Source organism: Bos mutus, chromosome 25 (genome assembly GCF_027580195.1).
Source record: "Bos mutus isolate GX-2022 chromosome 25, NWIPB_WYAK_1.1, whole genome shotgun sequence".
NCBI lineage: Eukaryota > Metazoa > Chordata > Mammalia > Artiodactyla > Bovidae > Bos > Bos mutus.
In genome coordinates this window covers 1,795,414-1,816,748 of record NC_091641.1, presented here as the reverse complement: position 1 = coordinate 1,816,748, position 21,335 = coordinate 1,795,414, and the positions used below count along the sequence as shown (strand labels likewise).

The following is a 21,335-nucleotide window of genomic DNA, read 5'->3' as shown; positions in this document are numbered from 1 at the left end:
CGACACACTTTCAGGGGCTTCCCAAGTGGTGCTAGTGGTAATGAACCTGCTTGCCAACGCAGGAGACATGAGACGTGGGTTTGATCCCTGGGTCGGAAAGATCCCCTGGAGGAGGAAATGGCAACACACTCTAGTATTCTTGCCTGGAGAACCCCATGGATAGAGGAGCGTTGGGCTACAGTCCATGGAGTCACAAAGAGCTGGACAGAACTGAAGTGACTTAACATACACACAACTTTGTAAAGTCTTCATATTTGGGCCTTTGAAACAATAGCCTTGGTCAATCCTTACGACTCACATACAGTGAGCTTGGCCCTATGCTCGACGTACAGGACCTAAAGGTGACTGAAGGAAAAGCTCCCTTAGACTTTGAAAATGCAGAGTCTGAAGGAGACAGGAATGAAAAAAATTCCCAGGCAATCTAGATTGACATCGTAAAAATAAGAAATGCAAATATCTTTAATATAACTTGAGTATCATTTACAAGTATATGACTTTACCAAGATAGATGGTATCTATTAAGGAAACAGCGACTGATTAGTTACTAGGTTTAAAATAGCTGTCAACAGACACATACTTTGAAGGCTGTAGGGTGCGCTAGACCATTTGGTTAAGTGTTCCTGTCTGCCCAGTTATTAATTTAAAAAGGTGTGTCATGGAGTTAAAAGCAATGAAACTACAGGAAGAATGTCTTATGTGCTGAGCTGTGTTTGTTCAGAAAGTCCCCAAGTATTGATACGTAATGAGCAACAGGAACTTTACGAGACCAAAGTCCAGTAGACTCTTGAACAATGAGAGGGTTAGGGGCACCCGTTCTCGCCATGGTTGAAAATATGAGTATAGTCGGCCCTCCATATCCACAGATTCCATCAATACAGCAATACTGATTTTACTACTGAGAAAAATCCAAGTATAAGTGAACCTGAGAAAGTTCAAACCTGTGTTGTTCAATGGTCAGCAGTAAATTACTGATTTCAAATATCCAGCGATATTCCTTTTTTTAGTTTACTGGTTCTTTCCAAACACCACTCTTACATGATACCTGGAACAATTTTAATGAATGTCCCTCAATCAGAGCCCATGAGACGGGTCATTCTGCTTTGCATTAAAATCCAAGCCCTTGCAATCAGAAAGAGTTCACAAACTCAAAATAATGTAAAAATAGCTTGCTTGTTTTAAATATAGTTCTGTTGCTGGTAAGGGGAATCAAACTTCTGGAACTTCTGCGATGTGTTGTTTCTCACCTTCCCTCATACAGCCAGCTTTACCAAGGCTGCTTACAAACTACCTAAGAAACCCCTCCTGAACTTAACTCGCTCACACATCCCTCTTTTTCTCCTTCCTCCCAACACTAGGACAAAGTAAACAAGTCCGAAGAACAGAACCGGTAAAAGTAGGCCACCTCCAGTACCGCAAGTGCAGAAGGCACGAGGTGGCGGAACTGATGGCCCTGCGCAGGCTGAGGCCAAGGGAAGGGCACTGTTGTCCTGCCATAAACTATAAACTCGAGAACAGCGCAGGCTCTGTTTCTTCTCCAGGGTGGTTCCCATGGGTGACCTCTGTGCTTGGCACAGCCTGGTGCACAAGAGAGCTGCTGAAGGAATGAATGTAGATGGGAAGCTGGCGCATCCCTAACAGTTGCTTGGAACATGGTAGCTGTGATCGTCAGTGCAACTGCAGTTCCACCCACCACGGAGCAGGTGAGGGTTTCATTACAACTGTGTGATGAGCACACAACTTCTGTATTTACCCAACAAATATTTTTAAGTTCTTACTGTGCCATCAGCACGATGAGAGATTTCAAAAAATCCTCAAGGAGTGTACAGCTCATTGACCAAGAGAAAAATTTGTGCCAATAATATCAACACTATTCATTTATCCACTTATGTGTTGGTCACTCTGCTAGATGCTGAGGATAAGCAGTAAACAAGACAGATGAAAATCAACACAGGTAGGGTGGTTATGGGCTAGCAAACAAAAAATAACTACTGTTTGCAGTTAACACACTGTCCTAACAACTTTTGTATCCATATAATCTACACAACAGTCATATGAGGTGGGTGAAAACCGAAGGCAAGGTCAAACAGAGGAATACATCATCGAGCACATACAGGAATCTGGGGTAACACAAAGGATGGGTCGGCTCGCTGTAGAAGTCGTCAGTCCTAGGGGCACAGCAGTGGGACTGAATGTCATATAAGAACAAGCGTTTTGTATGCTTAAAGTGTCTATGCACTTAGAAATAGATTGTACCATCAGACATAGTTGTGTCTGGCACTCCAAGTGTAAGACGAAGCCATGGAAAAAATAAACCATTTGGTCCATTAAAACCATTAAAGTTTTGTTTTTTTAATTGCAGCACTTAAATATAAAGAATTATCATTTTCCTGATTTTCTTTTGTCCTTTGAACTTTTGTGGCCAGAAAGGGATTGGTTAGCTTAGACCTCAGGCATCTGAATCCAACAGGTGACCAGGGTGGTCTCTGGTCCTCCTCTCCCCTCTCCCCAGAGACCGGGGCTTCCCTCCCTGTAACTCAGGAGGGGCCAGGGTGGCTTGTAGCTGAACTCATAAGCTGAGATCTGTCCTGACGTCCAGTCCCAGTCTGTTACAGGTTTATTACAGGCAGTATGTTATCATCTGAACTTCTATCCCTTCTAGCGTTGGCAGGTTTCTGATCCCACTTTCGTACCTTTTCTTCCTGGCACACATCTCTTCCTGCATTTGTACTGTTCACGGATACAGCTGCACCTTGAAAGGGATCAGCTGCTTGCTTGCAACATCAGGCATAAGAGTTTGAAAAGACAGTTGTAAGAACTAGAATTTTTCTAGTTGTTGGATTTTTCTTCTGCTGCATTCATAGTTTCAGGTTACTAAAAGTTAAACACGTGCTCCCCACAAAGAAAAGTAAAGAGAAAATGGTAAGATTTTAAGTTAGGTTTACCCTTAGAAAGTCAGTTTGCAAAACAGAGGAAGCGACACATTTTAGGTTAGTTTTTAAAATTTTTTATCCATTAATATGGAATAGATTTATCAATTTCTAAGGGTTTTTTTAAGCTTAAATATTATAAACATAATCCACTCACATAAAACACTCCAGAAGGCAGAGTGTAAGACAGACATAAAAAGCCCCTCTTCCTCTACCCTAGAATTAACCACAGCTATCCTTTCGTATTTAACTTATATGCAGAGTACATCATGAGAAACGCTGGGCTGGAAGAAGCACAAGCTGGAATCAAGATTGCCAGGAGAAATATCAATGACCTCAGATATGCAGGTGACACCACCCTTATGGCAGAAAGTGAAGAGGAACTAAAAAGCCTCTAGATGAAGGTGAAAGAGGAGAGTGAGACAGTTGACTTAAAGCTCAACATTCAGAAAACGAAGATCATGGCATCCGGTCCCATCACTTCATGGGAAATAGATGGGGAAACAGTGTCAGACTTTATTTTTCTGCACTCCAAAATCACTACAGATGGTGACGGCAGCCATGAAATTAAAAGACACTTACTCCTTGGAAGAAAAGTTATGACCAACCTAGATAGCATATTCAAAAGCAGAGACATTACTTTGCTAACAAAGGTTCGTCTAGTCAAGGCTATGGTTTTTCCTGTGGTCATGTAGGGATGTGAGCGTTGGACTGTGAAGAAAGCTGAGTGCAGAAGAATGGATGCTTTTGAACTGTGGTGTTGGAGAAGACTCTTGAGAGTCCCTTGGACTGCAAGGAGATCCAACCAGTCCATTCTGAAGGAGATCAGCCCTGAAACTCCAGTACTTTGGCCACCTCACGTGAAGAGTTGACTCATTGGAAAAGACTCTGATGCTGGGAGGGATTGGGGGCAAGAGGAGAAGGGGACAACAGAGGATGAGATGGCTGGATGGCATCACTGACTTGATGGAAGTGAGTCTGAGTGAACTCCAGGAGTTGGTGATGGACAGGGAGGCCTGGCGTGCTGCGATTCATGGGGTCGCAAAGAGTCAGACACGACTGAGCTACTGAACTGAACTGAACTGATCCTTTCGTATTTTAGTGAAGGAATTGCTACCGTTTAGGGACTTTTATGAATCCCAGGGACGGTGGAGCCCGGTGGGCTGCCGTCTATGGGGTCGCACAGAGTCGGACACGACTGAAGCAACTTAGCAGCAGCAGGGACTTTTAACCTCCAACGTACCACACAAATAAAACCATTTTAAGCAACAAACATAAGGGCACCCTCACTCACCAGCTGTTCTTTCTCAGCACATAGCTCTGAGCCGTGCTGTGAGCAATCCCTTACATCTCCGAGGGATGCTTTTTTTTTTTTTAAAGTTTGCTCTCTGGATTGGGAACACATTCTTGTGATATTTTTCATTTATTTTCGAAGGAGAGAGAAACCAGCAACATTTCACCTCATTTCCACAAGTCTCACCTTTATCCACAAGATTTGAGTTATAACCAGAACACAGTCCTTAAAATAATGATAAACCAGAAAGACAGACTCAATGTCTGGAAAATGTAAAGAGAATGATAAAATCAAGGCTGAGGAAAGTAAGAACAAAAGTATATAGGCCTCAAGGGCTGCAGAGCTGTAATTACTGCAGACATATCAAGTACAAAGTTTATAGGGGAAATTACACCCATGACTGCCAGACATGAAATATCGGGTGTTTTCCCGGCCAACGTCCACAAACTACCCTGTTATAGGTTTTATACATGTTTTACTATTTTTTTTTTTAAAAACTCTCTATGGGATATATACATATCATATGTATATATATATATGATATGTATATATAAAGGAAGCCATTTTAAAACATCTACTTACTTGGTTGAGGTTCAGGAAAGGTACATTCTCACACAACCAGATTACAGCATGGCCTGGGATGTTTTCTGGAGGGAATTTTGCAATGTATAGCAAATATGTTGACTACCCCTCCCTCAAACTCCTGCAGGGGATTTAGCTTAAGGAAAAGATCCCAGATTTGTGCAAGTTTCACCTACAATGGTGTTCACAGCAGTACTTTAATAGCAAGGTATTGGCAACGACCTAACATCCAAGAAGAGGCGGGTGGATGAATAAATTCTGACGAAGAATGGAGAGTCCTCGAAATGATGAAGCACACAATACTGACTGACATGGAAAGATGCACTGAAAAATATCTGAAAGAGTGACAGTACGAGTTAGTAGTGTGGGATTCTGGCTAACTTACTTTCAGTGTAAATATCCACAGAAATTTTGGAAATCCTCTGGTCTCAGTAAAATATAGTTTTTTTCCCCAATACTTTCTATATTATTTCTATATATATCTATATAAAAATATCAGTTTTCAAGAGCCTCTAAGATTAAAACCAGCACACACAAATAAATAAAACATGGATAACTGTGGGAAATGCAGAGATGTTTAATCTGGGGGACTTGTTCTCAAGCATGAACAATCTAGTGTGGAGAAGACCCAAATTAAAAATAACATTTCCTTTAGAAAAAAGTACTAGTCTTGAAGCCTCTTAGCTGTAACTCACTGAAATGCTTTTAAAAACTAATCTATTGTGCCTGTAACAGTAAAGTATGTTTTTAAGAAAAGTCACACAGAAAGGAAAAGTTCAGTTCAGTCGCTCAGTCATATCCAACTCTTTGCGACCCCATGAACCACAGCACACCAGGCCTCCCTGTCTATCACCAACTCCCAGAGTTTACCGAAACCCATGTCCATTGAGTCGGTGATGCCATCCAACCATCTCATCCTCTATCGTCCCCTTCTCCTCCTGCCTTCAATTTTTCCCAGCATCAGGGTCTTTTCAAGAGTCAGCTCTTCGCATCAGGTGACCAAAGTACTGGAGTTTCAGCTTCAACATCAGTCCTTCCAATGAACACCCAGGACTGATCTCCTTTAGAATGGACTGGCTGGATCTCCTTGCAGTCCAAGGGACTCTCAAGAGTCTTCTCCAACACCACAGTTCAAAAGCATCCATTCTTCGGCGCTCAGCCTTCTTCACAGTCCAACTCTCACATCCATACATGACCACAGGAAAAACCATAGCCTTGACTAGACGAATCTTTGTTGGCAAAGTAATGTCTCTGCTTTTGATTATGCTATCTAGGTTGGTCATAACTTTCCTTCCAAGGAGTAAGCGCCTTTTAATTTCATGGCTGCAGTCACCGTCTGTAGTGATTTTGGAGCCCAGAAAAATAAAGTCTGACACTGTTTCCACTGTTTCCCCATCTATTTCCCATGAAGTGATGGGACAGGATGCCATGATCTTCGTTGGTCATAACTCTTAATACTCAATTAACTAGAAAGTTCAAATAACTCTGATTCTATACCCCCAGCAGTCTAGTTCATTTAATTATGGTTCATCTATGCCTCCCAAACCTCTTACACAAGAAAACTTTTTTTTTTTTTTGGTATATGAGAATTTATTACTACCGTGCTTTCGTCACCAAAATTTATTATCTTGGTCTTTCCTTCTTGCCTTTGTATTAAGGCAAAAGTGAGACACTGGCTATTTTGACAACCTTAAAAAGGATTCCAGAAATGTCACCAACATGACATTTGTTTGCAACCATATCCAGCAACCAGAACTTCATCATTTTCCTCAATAAAATTCAAGCAACCATCATTGGGTAAAAAAGCCGTTTTTTTTTTGGCCATTCTTGATTAGCTGAACCCTGACACACTTCTTGATGGAAGAATTTGGCTGTTTGGCTTCAACTCCTATTTTTTTGAGCACAATTCCCTTGGCATGAAAGTGCCGCCAAAAGGGCTGGCCTTCAGGGCTGTGCCCAAATGGGCTTTCTTGTACTGTTCATCACGCCACTTGTGGTCTCGTCGGTGACTACGGAGCTTCCTGGCAGTATGAAGACTGCAACACTTGTCCATCCTGCCAGCGCCACGGGCCTGAGCCCACAAGAAAACCTTTTGATGTGTTCAGCTATGAGAGTCTGAGAGTCCATAAACTGAAATTTATCTTTTATTCTACTGAACACTACCACTGATGCCTCTCTCAGGCATCTGATCCCTATGTCTCTATTCTGTCTTTGAGTCTGTCTTCGAATCCCCCAGGGAGATGGCGTTCCTGCTGCGGTTACAGACCTCCAACCAGCAAGCCTGGGGCACAACCAGCAAGCCTGGGGCAAACTGTTTCACCTTGAATTTATTTTTTCTTTAACTTTTGCATATACCCATCAGAGCCGCCAAAATGAAAAGGAAGGAAAATATCAACTGTTGGTGAGGTTGTAGAGCAACCAACCGGAACTCTCACACACTTCTGGTGGGAATGTAAACGGATGCAACCACTTTGGCAGACAGCTTAGCAGTTTCTGCCAAAGCTGAATAAATATTTAAATACCTGATAATCCGGGAACTCCACTCCTCTGTGTAGACACCCAAGAGAAATGAGGGCCTATGCCCACCAGACTCGTACTATTCATAATATCCTTGAGTTGTCTGAAAACAATCCAAACACCCCTCAAAGAAGAACAGACTGTGATACAGTCACACCTTGTAATACTACACAGTGAAAGAAAAACTAATGGCAACTACTGCTATGATATGGATGGATGGATCCAAAGAACATATTGAGTGAAAGGAGGCAGACAAGATAAGCCAAACTAGCCTGTGCTGCCATAAGTTAGGAGAGTAGCTATCCTGGAGTGGGTACAGTGGCTGGAAGGGGGCATGAGAGGGGCTTCGGGGGCTGGTCACGGTCTACTTCTTGATCTGGGTGCTGGTTACACATGTGGGTTCAGTTTGTGACAATTCAGTGAGCTATAAAAGCCTAAGCAAACCTTTCAGTATGTAGATTAAAGTTCAATAAAAAGTTTTAGGTCCTACTAAACAACAAGGTCCTACTGTACAGCATAGGGGACTATGTTCAATATCCTGTGAACCATAATGGAAAAGGATCTTAAAAAAGAATGTACATATATATATAACTGAATCACTGCTATACAGTAGACATTAACACACTGTAAATCTTTAACTGTACTTCAGTAAAAATAAAAAATAAAGGTTTAGAAATAAAAATGTATTTCCAAATGTAAATAGGTAAGTTCAACGAATATTTGTGTTGCTTTTATAATGAGTTTACATTTGAATAGAATAAATAGCTGTGTGGAATTCTGAGGGGAAAAAGCAATCCAAATGGTTGCAACTGCACACTCATCAGTCTCCCCTGCAGGTCTGTGTGCAGTTCATTATGACAGAAGTGCAGGGTAAGAACTGACACCCAAGCCTGGAATAACATCATACATGTAAAGTCAGAGGCAACCTGGAACTTGTGCATGGTGTCACAAGTCTGAGTGGCCCCAGCCTTGTTAATAAAGGATGCTGCTCTGTCCGCACAGTAATGTTATCATAGTTCTAAAACCTCTTTCCAATCAAGAAAAGATGTTATGAAAAAAAAAAAAAAAAAAAAAAAAAGATGTTATGACAGGAAAAGACACTCATTATTTGGCTTTGTGTTTACAGACAAGATGTTATAACACTGGGCTGTGCGGTTTAATATTTGATACCTGGCAACCCTTTCTGCTACCTGGCACCTTATTCTTACAATTCCCTTTTTTAGTCATCATGGAGCCCAAATTGTCTAAGTTTCTGCAGATGCTATTTTATCTTCAGCATACCTGAAGCAAGCAGTGTTATGGGAACAGACGAAGATACCAAGCAGCCAACACGGCAATGGCCATAAACATAAACAGCGACCAAAAGCTTCCAAAAAAAAAAAAAAGTGAAAGTGTTAGTTGCTCAGTCGCATCCGACTTCGTGACCCCATGGACCATAGCCCACCAGGCTCTGGTCCATGGGATTCTCCAGGCAAGAATACTGGAGTGGGTAGCCATTTCCTTCTCCAGGGGATCTTCCCGACCCAGGGATCGAACCTGGGTCTCCTGAATTGAAGGTAGATTCTTTACTGTCTGAACCACCAGCTTCAAAGCCTAGATCTATATGCCACAGGCCACAATGGAAGCCAACCAGGCAGGACTTTCACTGAAACATCCCCACTTAAACCCAAGCTAAGAAAATAAGCCACCATTACACAAGCAAAACTGAGCACACAGGTGTAGACTGCTTGCTTTACCCAGTGAAAGAACCAAAGTCCCTCATTTTCTTACCTGAAGGTTTGTTCACAATATGCTGCTGATGATGAGTTAGCACAACAAACTTTGGGTGACACCTTAGGCACCAAAGTATGAAAATGTAACTGGTTTGCACATTTGTTGGCTACCACAAACTAAATTCCTATACCAAGGAATGGGGATGGAGGCTGGCAGGGGAACTGGCCTGTGGGCACTGATATCTCAGACTTTGGGCCTCACTTTCTCAACAGTAAATAAACAGGCCCACCTAGAGGGCTGATGTGTAATTAGAATGAAACAAATGTTCTATGAAGTGTCAAGGGAGGGAGGGGGGAGCCTGGCACAGGACAGGAGCTTACTAAATTAGTTAAAGGCTCATTTCTTCATCAAGTATGTACACCTGTTAGGTGTCAGGAACTGTGTGCTAGGTGCTCAGAGCCAAACAAAGCTTCTTTCCTTTGGGAGCTCACATTTGAGCTGGAGTAGAGATAAACATACATGATAAATAAATATATATTATATGCTAAGGGTTTCCCTGGGGGCTCAGTGGGAAAGAATCTGTCTGCCAATGCAGGAGACTCGGGTTTGATCAGGAAGATGACCTGGAGAAGGAAAGGGCTACCCATGCTAGTATTCTTGCCTGGGAAATCCCGTGGACAGAGGAGCCTGGTGGCCTATAGTCCATGGGGTCACAAAAGAGTCAGACAAGGCTTAGCAACTGAACAACAATATATGCTAAGGCAGTGAGCACTACAGGTGTGAGTGTGGGGGTCGCTGGGAGACGGATGGGGTTGTCTTCAATTTTAAAGCTGAGTGGAACTCGGAGGAGGTGACATTTAAACAAAGACCTCTGTGTCCCTCCCCCCATCACTGCTGCTTCAGCAAGATTAATGGAGGGGTGACATCACATCCAGTCCTCCTTAACTTCCTCAGACCAACAGGTCTAACTTCCAGCAAGGCTGTGGTTACTTCGGGGTGTGTGTGGTTACTTTTAATTAAGGGTTTTTGTTTTTTAAACTTTACTTCTTCCTTGTACCACTAAAGCATGCATTCATCAGAAAACCCATGCCAAATCACAAGCAAGCTGCTGAGGGAAATTATGGGTGTCGTATAGACTGAAGTGTGGGGAGGGATCTTTGGCTTAATTCTAATTAGCACCAGTGACACTACCTGACGTTTTGGGGCTTACTATCCTGCCATTTGCTCGTAAGGTCGTAAAACACACATCCTCCTGGGATTTAGTATGGTTCTCTGGTAACCATTTGTCTAAGTACACATTGAAAAAAACTCAGCAAATGCTTAAATAAATATTTAAAGATATTTGATACTGCATACAGAGGATCACACTACTTCAAAACCCCCCTTTTTCTCTAAAGAATTTATTCCTTTATTTCAAAGTTAAAGAAATTTGAGTATTAAAAAACATCAAAACCCATGCGAGTCATAAAATCTCATTTGTAGGCGGCTTTTGTAAATGCACCTGGTTAGACTGCATTTCTATTAGTAAAACATTCTAACTTGCCAGGTAACATCAAGATCTCTTCCAGGTTCATCCACATTGCTGGGAGATTCTTACCATATTAAACTTAAATTGTTTTCAGGTTTGGTTTTGAGGGGTTTGGGGGAGGAAGAACCTGAAGAGGAGGTGGTGAAAAGATGATGGGCTTTCAATCAGATCTGTGAAATTTCACTGTGCATTTCTATCATAGTCAAGGCATGAGCTAGTGGCATTCACTTTATAGATTATATATAAACTTGCTGTCTGGGGCTGTAAATTATTATCCCGCCATCCCAACCTAAACCTGACCCTAAAACATTAACAAGGAAATGGTGATTAAAGTCAGTCAATAAACATCTGTGAGCTTTTAGTATGTTTTAAGACACCTGGGAATGGAAAGCAATAACGTACAGGTCTCTGATCGTCAGGGTATCACAGCCTTTCAAAATACGAAAATGATTTACAATGTTTTACGGAGAAGGAAATGGCAACCCATTTCAGTATTCTTGCCTGGGGAATCCTATGGACAGAGGAGCCTGGTGGGCTACAGTCCATGGGGTCACAAAGAGTTGAACAAAACTTAGCGACTAAGCAACAGTGCTGATAAACATGCATAACCCAAACTATGAAATCCACACCTTCTTCCTCTTGCCTCAGTTCTTTGGGTAATGCAAAATTGATATCTGTGGGATTGTAATTCACTTGAGCACAGCCCCTCTGCTGAGTCACCACTAAAAGTGACAGTGAAGAAGAACTGGGAGAAAAAGCAGAGAAGAGTGACTTCAGGATTAGATGCCTGAGTCATATCTCATCTCAGATTGGAAAGATATACCAGCCTGTGTCTTGGAGGCGCGGGGGCGGGGGTGTGTGTGTGTGTGTGTGCAATTCTACTCAAATTTGCAATGATCTCCTTTCCTCAATAACGTACAGTTTTACTGTCCTTTATTGACAGTCATCAGAATAGCCACAACTCCCAAGTCGAAGAGTAACAACATGATATTAACACAGTCAACAGCCCACACATTCCTACCCCCACCATCTTCAGGATCATCTAAACAATCTCAACAGAAAGGTAAAATCTTAACGTTCAAATTTCTGGGATTTCTAAAACCTGCCTTCTTCTAAGGAAACATGAATAAGGACCAGATTTTGGTCACGGTTACTTAGCTGAGAATGCTATGACAACTGTATTTACTGTGTTTAGTGTGAATGCAGTATAGTCCATATGTGACAGGACTTGTGTATTCAAACAAAGGGAACCAGTCTTTTGAACAAAGGATTATGAACCTATTTTCATGCTTTTATTCTTACCCAACAAAAGTCAATAAACCTCTCTGATTTCAGGAATTCACTTGCAAATTCAATCGCAAATCTAGGAACTAAATTTTAGGGTTAAAAAAAAAAAAAAGTAATCTATACAAATGACCCAACTGTGGGTCTTAAAAATGGCTACAAATGCATTCGGAGAACTTGGGTTCCATGAGCCTAAGCCGAATTAAAACAAAAGTTGTTTTGTGTTCTATTAATAGCAGATGATTAAACACATATCTTATTTCAAACTGGAATTCATTTATACGTACTTAAACTTACTAAACTGGCCACTAATCCTAAATCTGTGTTTCTGAAAACATTCTCTCGTAATAAGTGCAAGTTAAGAGAATGACCATCAACGCATTGCTTAAGGTTGGGTCAACTTTATTCAAACCTCGGACGTTCTTAGACTCCCATTAACCTGCCCCAAATAATCGATATCTGAAAGCCAAATTGAACGTAAAGCTGAGTGAGGCAGGGTCTCTAGAAGGGAGAGAGTCTCAAACCTTTCCAGTGAAGTTCTGGGGCCGGTGGCGCCCCCCGCAGGCCCCAGGGCCGAGCCCCGCTCACCTGGCGCTGGCTAATTACCTGGGAGTTTCCCCCTGCATTCTCGAAGGAAACTCAAGCTCGGCTCTCCGAGAAGTCATGCGCCGCAGCCGCACCGGCGAGGCCACCGACCCCGAGGGGAAGATGTGGGGAAGACGCGCCCCAGGGGCGACACAGGACCCTCCCGCCCCGAAGACGTTTGGTTGTGAAATGTGTAATTTGCCGGGCGTCTCCTGCGCCGGGAGGGAGAGGAGGGGACCGGGTAAAGAAAGGAGGGGGAGGGGAGGACATTCCCGTGTAAAGTCCCCTCCTCACCTCGAAGGTGAAGGATCCCGACCGTTCCCCCGGGCGAGGACTGCCGGCCGCCGGCGGGGCGTCCCCGCTTCCCCGGCCTCGAACCCCGAACCCCGGCTCCCCCAGGGCTCCGGACCTCTCCCCGCACCCCCAGCCTCGAACCCTGGAGCCCCAGTCTTCCGCCCTCAAACCCCGACGCCCCCACGGTCCCAGCCTCTTCGCCCCCGAACCCCCGGCCCCCCACTCCCCAGTCCCCGCATCTCCCGCCCTCGAACCCCGGCTCCCCCAGGGTCCCGGGCCCGCTTACCCGGTAGGTGCTCTCGGTGAGCCGGTTCACCTCCTCCGGCCCCCGCGACATGGCTGCAGCCGCCGGGCGGGCGAACGCGGGAGGACGCGGCCGGGCCTCGTGGCCGCCCGACCCTGGGCGGCTGTGAAGCGCCGGGGCGCGGCTGAGGGGCCCTCAAGCGTCGGCTGCTTCCACAGCTGTCGGCCGGGAAGTGCAAGTCGCGCGACCCGGCGGCCAAAACGTCAAAACTTGAAGCGCTACTGACGCGGCCGCCGGCGAGGAGCTGAGGAAACTCGGCCAGACTCGGCCGGAGCGGGCAGGGCGGGCCCCGCGGCCCCACCTGAGGCGGGCGGGGTGGGCGGGGCGGCCGCGAGGCGGGGCGGCCGGGCGGGCGGGGCGGCCCCACCTGAGGCGCCCTGGGCGGTGGGGAGGAGGCGGGCCGAGCCGTGGTGGGCGGGGCAGTGAGCCCCGTGTGGGCGGGGCGGAGGCGCGCCAGGCCAAGTGGGCGGGGCGTCTCCACCTGAGGCGCTGGAAAGCTAGGACCCCGACCGCGTGAGGGGTCCATGGCGGGCTCGAGAAGCTGTTCCGCTTTCAGCCCGCACCGTAGGCGGTCACACCTCTGTGGCCCTAGAGCTCTCTAGTGCCCCTCGCAGTGCTGGCGACAGGGGCCCTGACGCCCACGTTCTCCGCGGGTGCTGTGTCCCCCAGTTGTACTCATTTCCCTTCTTGACCCCTTCCTGCCCTCCCGTATCCCCGACCTCAGAGATCTGAGCGACCTCAGGACAAAGGCTCTCATAGATGGGGGAAAGGGGCAGCCGCTTGCAATCCTTTTTGGAAGTTCCTGATAATGTGAAAAAAATCAATAAAATGCCACGGTCTGGTTACAGAAATGGCAGTACGTTTTCAAACTTAGATTTAAAAAGGACTTTTAAATTAGTGCAATGTAACCGTGCTAGTCACAAGATCGTTAAAAGATTCAGAAGCCCCTAATGAACACAGGTTCACTACTACTATAGGTTGGAGAAGGCAATGGCACCCCACTCCAGTACTCTTGCCTGGAGAATTCCAGGGAAGGGAGAGCCTGGTGGGCCGCCGTCTATGGGGTCGCACAGAGTCGGACACGACTGAAACGACTTAGCAGCAGCAGTGAACGCAGGTATAGTGGAGGTAATGCTCTTCCTTAGGGCGGCTCCTGAAGCTCCCTGTTCTATCTCCACCTCAACCCCAGCCTGAGGACCCCAAACAGGCTTCTCCCAGCCTGAAACACTACTTGGTATCTGAGATCCTCACCCAGCCAGAGCAGGAGATCTTCTGTATCTAAAAAACTTCTATCTGGGTGGAATTTCATCTTTTATGGGCTATGATGAAGCTTCTAAATGCTCCCGTTATAAAATTCACTGGGAAACATACACAAAGAAAGCACTGTGTTGGCCTAGATGGGAATATGAAAGCATGAGATGCAGCTAGATTTAGGACAGAATCAGCCACTTGGATTCCGGGACAAGGTCATCGTGTTTTGCAAGCTATAAAGCGTACTGTGATTGAGAACCAAAAGGTAATGGATCCTTGGGTGTTGGAGCCCTTAGGTTTGGGGCAGTGGAAGCAGCTACCTCTCCTCAACAGATTTCCAGCATCTGACTCATGAGATTTGCCTGGTGGGTCTTATTTGCCATATTGAGTGAACTGATGACCTTACCATTATCAGCGTTGCGTACTGGGCTCTTCAAGGATGTCTGTCAGCTTTCATTTAAACTTGAAAATCGCTTCCTTAACTTTGCGGGTCGGTCACCTTTTGTGTTAGAACCTCCCTCCAGGCCTTCTGATGAATGGGATCATTTCACCCTCTGCTGCAAGGCAGTCAACCGAGGAGCCAGAAACAGAGCAGAGGCTTAACTTTAACACCCCACAGCTCAGCTAGGAAGAGACAGCAGTTAACAAACTGCTTTAAAACCAGCACATCTCAGATGGCCCAGTTTGTTTGTTGAGACTGGAATCTGATCGAAGGGCCACGTTCACAAGTGTAGGCAGACCTTCTAACAGATATCTATATTAATGAAATCTCCCTTATGGAAATAATTTCCTGGTTGCTCCTTTAGAAGTCTTAGAGAATGGTCAGCTCTTGGTCTGTATCAATATTAGGACTGGTGCCGCTGAGTCCCCAAGAACAAATGAGTATTGATTATCTGCTCTGTGCCAGGCGCCCTGCTGAGGGCCATAGTGAAGTACAAAGTGTACTGGCCTTGACTCAAGACCTTAAAACAAGTGCAGGAAGTAGAATTTAAGGAGGACTGCAATGAACGCTGTAGTACAGTCAAATGTACTGTAAGTCTACAAAGATGAGAACACCCTCAAAAATCCACATATGTTAGGCTCCTCAGGTGTGTGTGTTGGTTTCATGCAAACTTGAAAACCCACAGTCTTCGTTGTTCTGAGGTTTAATGATGCTCAATGTGAAGTGAAGTGAATCAATGGAAAGGGATGACACAGGAGAAGGTGAGAAGCCGGTTGTAACTGCTGAGAAAGCACTGTAGCTGCTCTCCAATTGCCCAGAACCCAGGCCTGAAGAGCAGGCCTGGCCTCACTGGAAATCAGCTCCACACCTCCCCAGGGGCAGACAACCAAGGTTTTCTCGTTTAGCTCCTGCTGCTGCTGCTACTAAGTCGCTTCAGTCATGTCTGACTCTGTGCGACCCCATGGACTGCAGCCTACCAGGCTCCTCCGGCCATGGGATTTTCCAGGCAAGAAGAGTACTGGAGTGGGTTGCCATTGCCTTCTCTGCTCTTGGCTCCTATTTGAGTTTAAATAACCAAAAATCCTGTTTACGTTAATGAAAGTTGCAAGATGCAATTGCTGGTGACAGTATCAATGAGATTCTGAAAGCCACACTCCAAACAGGCTCTTGTGTTGGGGTGTCTGCCTTCTTCTTCTGAACTTTCTGTGGCTGAGCTTACAGCCTGCCCAAGGGCTGTCTGCCCTGATGGGCGCTCTGGGGTGTCCACGAGGATTGTACTGTGTTTTGTGACCAAAGAGGTCCCTGCCAATAACAGCAGTTTGGGGCAAATTCCCATTTAAAGACCAAGAGAATTTGCTGTATGATGCAGGGAGCTCAACCCAACATTCTGTGACAACCTAGAGGGATGGGATGGGGTGGGGGGTGGGAGGGAGATTCAAGAGGGAGGGGCATATGTATACCTGTGGCTGACTCATGCTGATGTGTGACAGAAACCAGCACAGCATTGTAAAGCACTTATCCTCAATTAAAAATAAAAATGCAAGAAAGAACACACACACACACGTGATAAAGACCAAGAGAGGGGATGGGGCTTTAAGTGTTCTTATTTTGAAAAAGCAAATGTGACTTGAAAATTCCCTTACCTTTCCAATGCAAACAGCGCTGACTCCTGCCCCATTCCAAATCGATTCTGCTGTAGAGTTTTTTCCTTATTTTTTTTTTCCTTAGTTCCCCAACCAGAGATTGAACCCTGTCGTTTGCAGTGAAAGGACAGAGTCCTAACCATTGATTGCTGGGGAATTCCCCTGCTGTAGAGTTCTTCACTTGCCGTTTCCTCTGTCTAGAATGTTCTCCCCACTACAGTATTTCCTGGAAATGTGAAGCTCGGCCTAGAGGGACCTTCCTTGACCTGAAGTAGTATTCCAAGCCATCTCTAACACAGCATTCTGTTTTAATTCTAATAGTGCTTGCCACTAGCTAGCTGTGCTACATGCTGTGCTAAGTCGCTTCAGTCGTGTCCGACTCTGTGCAAGCCTATGGACTGTAGCCTGCCAGATTCCTCTGTCCATGGGATTCGCCAGGCAAGAATACTGGAATAGGTTGCCATGCCCTCTTCCAGGGGATCTTCCCCACCCAGGGGTCAAACCTGTGTCTCCTGCATCTCCTGCACTGCAGGTAGATTCTTTACCACTGAGCCACAGGGGCTTCCCAGGTGGGGCTAGTGGTAAAGAACCTACCTGCCAATGCAGGAGAAGCGGGTTCCATCCCTGGGTCAGGAAGATCCCCTGGAGAAGGAAATGGCAACCCACTCCAGTGTTCTTAAGCTAGAGAATCCCATGGACAGAGGAGCCTGGCAGGCTACATTCCATGGACTCACAGAGTCAGACACGACTGAAGGGATTTAGCGCAAGCCACTGGGGAAGCCCTATTGCTCACTATAGTAGGCTAAAATAAAGATTCCCCAGGATGTTCAAGCCCTAATCCTCGGAGGAACGTGTCAGTGCTACTTTGTATGACAAATGGGACTCTGCAAATATGATCAAGGTAAGGGTTTGGAGAGGAGGGGATTGTTTGGGATTTTCTGGATGGACCAGTTAGCATCACAAAATTCCTTACAGGAGGGACACATGAGAAGCTGGAGGAGGAGGAAATATGATGTAAGAGACTGGAGTGATGTACTTTAAAGAGGGATGAGGAGGCTACAAGCTGAGAAACACAGGAGGCCACTAGAAGTTGGAAAAGGCAAGTATGTGGGTTCTCCCTTCAGAGGAACTAGGGCCAGAGGGCAGTAGCCCTGCTGACATCTTGGTTTCAGCCAAGACTTTTCAGACATCTGCCCAGAACTTCAGGAGAATAACTGTGTACAGTTTTAGGCCACTGAATTTGTAGTATTTGTTACAGGAGCTAGGAGTCATGTACGGATGTGAGAGTTGGACCATAAAGAAGGCTGAGCACCAAAGAACTGATGTTTCCGAACTGTGGTGCTGGAGAATGCTCTTGAGAGTCCCCTGGACTGCAAACCAGTCAATCCTAAAGGAAATCAACCCTGAATATACATTGGAAGAACTGATACTGAAGCTGAAGCTCCAATATTTTGGCCACCTGATGCGAAGAGTTGACTCATTGGAAAAGACCCTGATGCTGGAAAAGATTGAGGGCAGGAGGAGAAGGTTGTGACCTAGGATGAGATTGTTGGATGGCATTATCTACTCAAAGGACATGAATTTGAGCAAACTTGGGGTTGGTAAAGGACAGGGAAGCCTGGCGTGCTGCAGTCCATGGAGTCACAAAGAGCTGGACACGACTGAACAACTGAACAGCAACGGGAAACGAAGACACTAGCTAGTCTTTTTCTTGTTCGTCTTTTTGTTGATTGTCTCTTCCCACCCACAACCCATCTGAAGAACTTAAGACACCCTTCAGTGCCCCAAGGGCAGGCTGATTTTTGACTTGTTCATTGCAGGCTGCCCAGTCCCTGGCACATAGCTTTTGCTCAATAAATGTTAGGAGGATGAGTTTATCAGAAAGCCAAGATGCTCTTCATTTCATGAGAAATCAGCTGCATCAGAGTTTGCTTTCTTCAGTTAAAAAAAAAAAAACAATAAAATAGACCACTGCAAAACAAATCATGGGTCTGAAGTCTAGAAGAGAATATACAGATTCTAGATTCCACAGCTGTCAATAGGTAACAAAGCACTGGCATGAACAGAATGTATTTCGTCTTCTTACTGAGCTGTCACCATACTTTATATACCCTGGGTACAAGTCCCTTGTCAGCTATATGGATTGACAATTATATTCCACTCTTCTGTGGGTTGTCTTTTAGCTTCCTGGATATTGTCCTTTGAAGCACGAAAAAATTTTAAGACTTACCTATTTTTTCCTTTCGTTGCGTTTGATTATGGTATCATATCTAAGGAACCATTGCCTAACTAAGGTCACACAGATTTACCCCGATATTTTCTTCTAAGAGTTTTAGAGTTTTAGGTCTACGGATTCATTGTGAGTTAATTTTGAGGTGTAGCAGAAGGGTCCATTCATCCTTTAGCCTGTGGACGTCCAGTGGTTCTAGCACCATTGGCTGAAAAGATGGCTCTTTCCCCCATTGGACTGTCTTGTGACTCATGTGAAAAATCACTTGACCACCACTGTCAGCTTCCCCAGTGGCTTTGATAAACTGTAAGGGTTTATTTCTTGACTTTCAGTTCTGCTCACTTGCTCTATCCTACCACTATACTGCCACCCTATCTTATTGTAGCTTTGTGGTAAGTTTTGAAATCAGGAAGTGTGAGTCCTCTAATTTTGTCTTTTATGCTTTGTTTTTTTTTTAATCTTTTTCAAGATGGTTTTGGCTATTCTGGGTGTCTTTTTCTTTTAAAGGCTTATTTATTTAATTTTTGGCTGTGCTGGGTCTTTGTGGCTGCAAGCGGACTTTCTCTGGTTGCGGCGAGCGGGGGCTACTCTTCATTGCAGTGCGTGGGCTTCTTATTGCGGTGGCTTCTCTTGTGGCGCATGAGCTCTGGGCGGACGGGCTTCAGTAGCTGCAGCGCATGGGCTCAGTAGTTGCGGCTGTCGGGATCTAGAGCGCTGGCTCAGTAAGTTCTGGCACAGCCGCTTACTTGCACCGTGGCCAGTGGGATCTTCCTGGACCAGGGATTGAACCTGTGTCGCCTGCACTGACAGGTGGATTCTTAGCCAACAGACCACTAGGGAAGCCGTATCTGGGTGTCTTGTACTTCCATATCAGTTTTAGGATTTGCTTAACAGTTTATGCAGGAAAAGCATTGAGGATTTTAATAAGGGTTTTTATTGATTCTGTCAATCAGTTTGGGAAGCATTACCATCTTAACCACATTACATTTTCTGATCCATGAACACGGAGTGTCCTTCCATTTATTTAGGTTTTTCTTCTTTAAACAATGCTTTGTGACTTTCAGAGTATAAGTTTACTTCCTTTGCTCAGTTTATTCCTTGAGTATTTTCTTTTGGATGCTATTGTAAATGGAATTGCTTTTTCATTTTCAGACCGTTCATTGTAAGTATACAGACATGTAATTGATTCTTGTTATTTGATGTTATAACTCACTACATTGTTCAACTTGTTCATTAGTTCTAGAAGTTATCAGATTGAGGAAATTCCCTTTTATTCCTAGTCTGTTGAAAGTTATTATCATGAAAGGGCATTGGATTTTGTCAAATGATTTTTCTGTGTCCATTGAGATGATCGTGTGTTTTTTGACCTTTATTCTGTGAAATAATCAACAATGGTTGATTTTTATGTGTTGAATCCACCTTGCATTCCTGGGAAATTTTCCACTCAGTCATCATATATAATACTTCTTTTTTGTTGCTGGATTCAGTTTGCTAGTATTTTGTTGATGGCTCTTATGTCTGCATTCATAGGGAATACTGGTGTATTGTTTTCTTCTGATGTCTTAGACTGATTTTGATAATGCCAGCACTATAGAGGGAGTTGGGAAGTGTTCCCTCATCTTCTGTTTTTTGGAAGAGTCTATGAAGAATTGGTATTTATTTTTCTTTGAATGTTTAGTAGAATTTACCAGTGAAACCACTGAGGTCTGAACTTTGCTTTGTGGGAATTTAAAAAATTACTAATCCAATCTCTTGCCATAGATCTTCCAGTTTTTTTTTGCAGAGTGTTATTTCCTTAGGTTTCTATTCCTTCATCTCTGAATCATTTACAGTATTACTTTATAGTCTCTACCAGATAGTTCTGTGTGGTTTTTGCTTGTTTAATCTTGCCTGGTTTGGTTGTTTTTTGTTTCATTCAGCATGGTTGATTCTGCTGATTGTCTATCATGGAGGCTCCATCAATTCCTTATCTATTTTGGTAATGTTTTATTATGGGGTCATCTTCACTAATGATCCATTTTTGTCATTAAGAAGCCCAGGTGGGATGAGTTGTAAAGTTCTCCTCCAGGAAACTTTTGTACATGTCCCTGCTAGGCACTCTAAGCAGCTCACCACTGAAAAAGGTAAAATTCAGGCTCTGCACCTGCCCAGTGTCACAGGCCTGGGCTCCTGATTGCTCTTAGGATATTTCTTTCTCCTTAAGACCCCATTTAAGGCACTTCTGTGGTGGTCCAGGAAAGTCTCCGTGCTGCCAGTGCCAAGAGTCCGGGTTAGATCCCTGGTCTGGGAACTAGACCCCACGTGCTGCAACTAAAAGGTCCCGCGTGCCACAGTGAAGACCGAAGATTCCACGTGCTGCAGTTATTCACAAGAACCGGCACAGCCAAATACACAAATAAAATAAAAGAATAAATAAGAAAGAACATTCATTCTATCTTTATCAATACAATCAATTTAAAAAGACCCCAACTAAGTAAAACTCCTCTGTCCTCCTTACCGGGGCCAATAAGTATTTTCAAATGCCCCTCTTACTGACATGTGGTCTTTGGAGGGTCCCACTGTATGAATGGGTCTCAGCGTCTGCTCTCCTTCTTGCACAGATAAATGGGCTTCCCCGCTGGGTCAGCGGTGAGGAATCCACCTGCAATGCAGGAGACGAGAGTTCAACCCCTGGGTGGGGAAGATCCCCTGCAGGAGGAAATGGCAATCTACTCCAGTATTCTATCGTAGAGAATCCCATG

General features: G+C 44.7%; 1 protein-coding gene and 1 pseudogene across 1 annotated transcript in view; both read right to left on the bottom strand.

Moving 5' to 3' along the window:
* BAIAP2L1 (BAR/IMD domain containing adaptor protein 2 like 1) overlaps positions 1–13,342 on the bottom strand; it is a 79,329-nt gene extending 65,987 nt beyond the window's left edge. The window contains exon 1 of the mRNA XM_070363149.1: positions 13,011–13,342. Within this exon, the coding sequence (XP_070219250.1) occupies positions 13,011–13,061 (51 nt within the window). The 5' untranslated portion in view covers positions 13,062–13,342. The remainder of the gene's footprint in view (positions 1–13,010) is intronic.
* Positions 6,427–6,856, bottom strand: LOC102270412 (small ribosomal subunit protein uS12 pseudogene; annotated as a pseudogene).
* Positions 13,343–21,335: the final 7,993 nt, after the last annotated feature.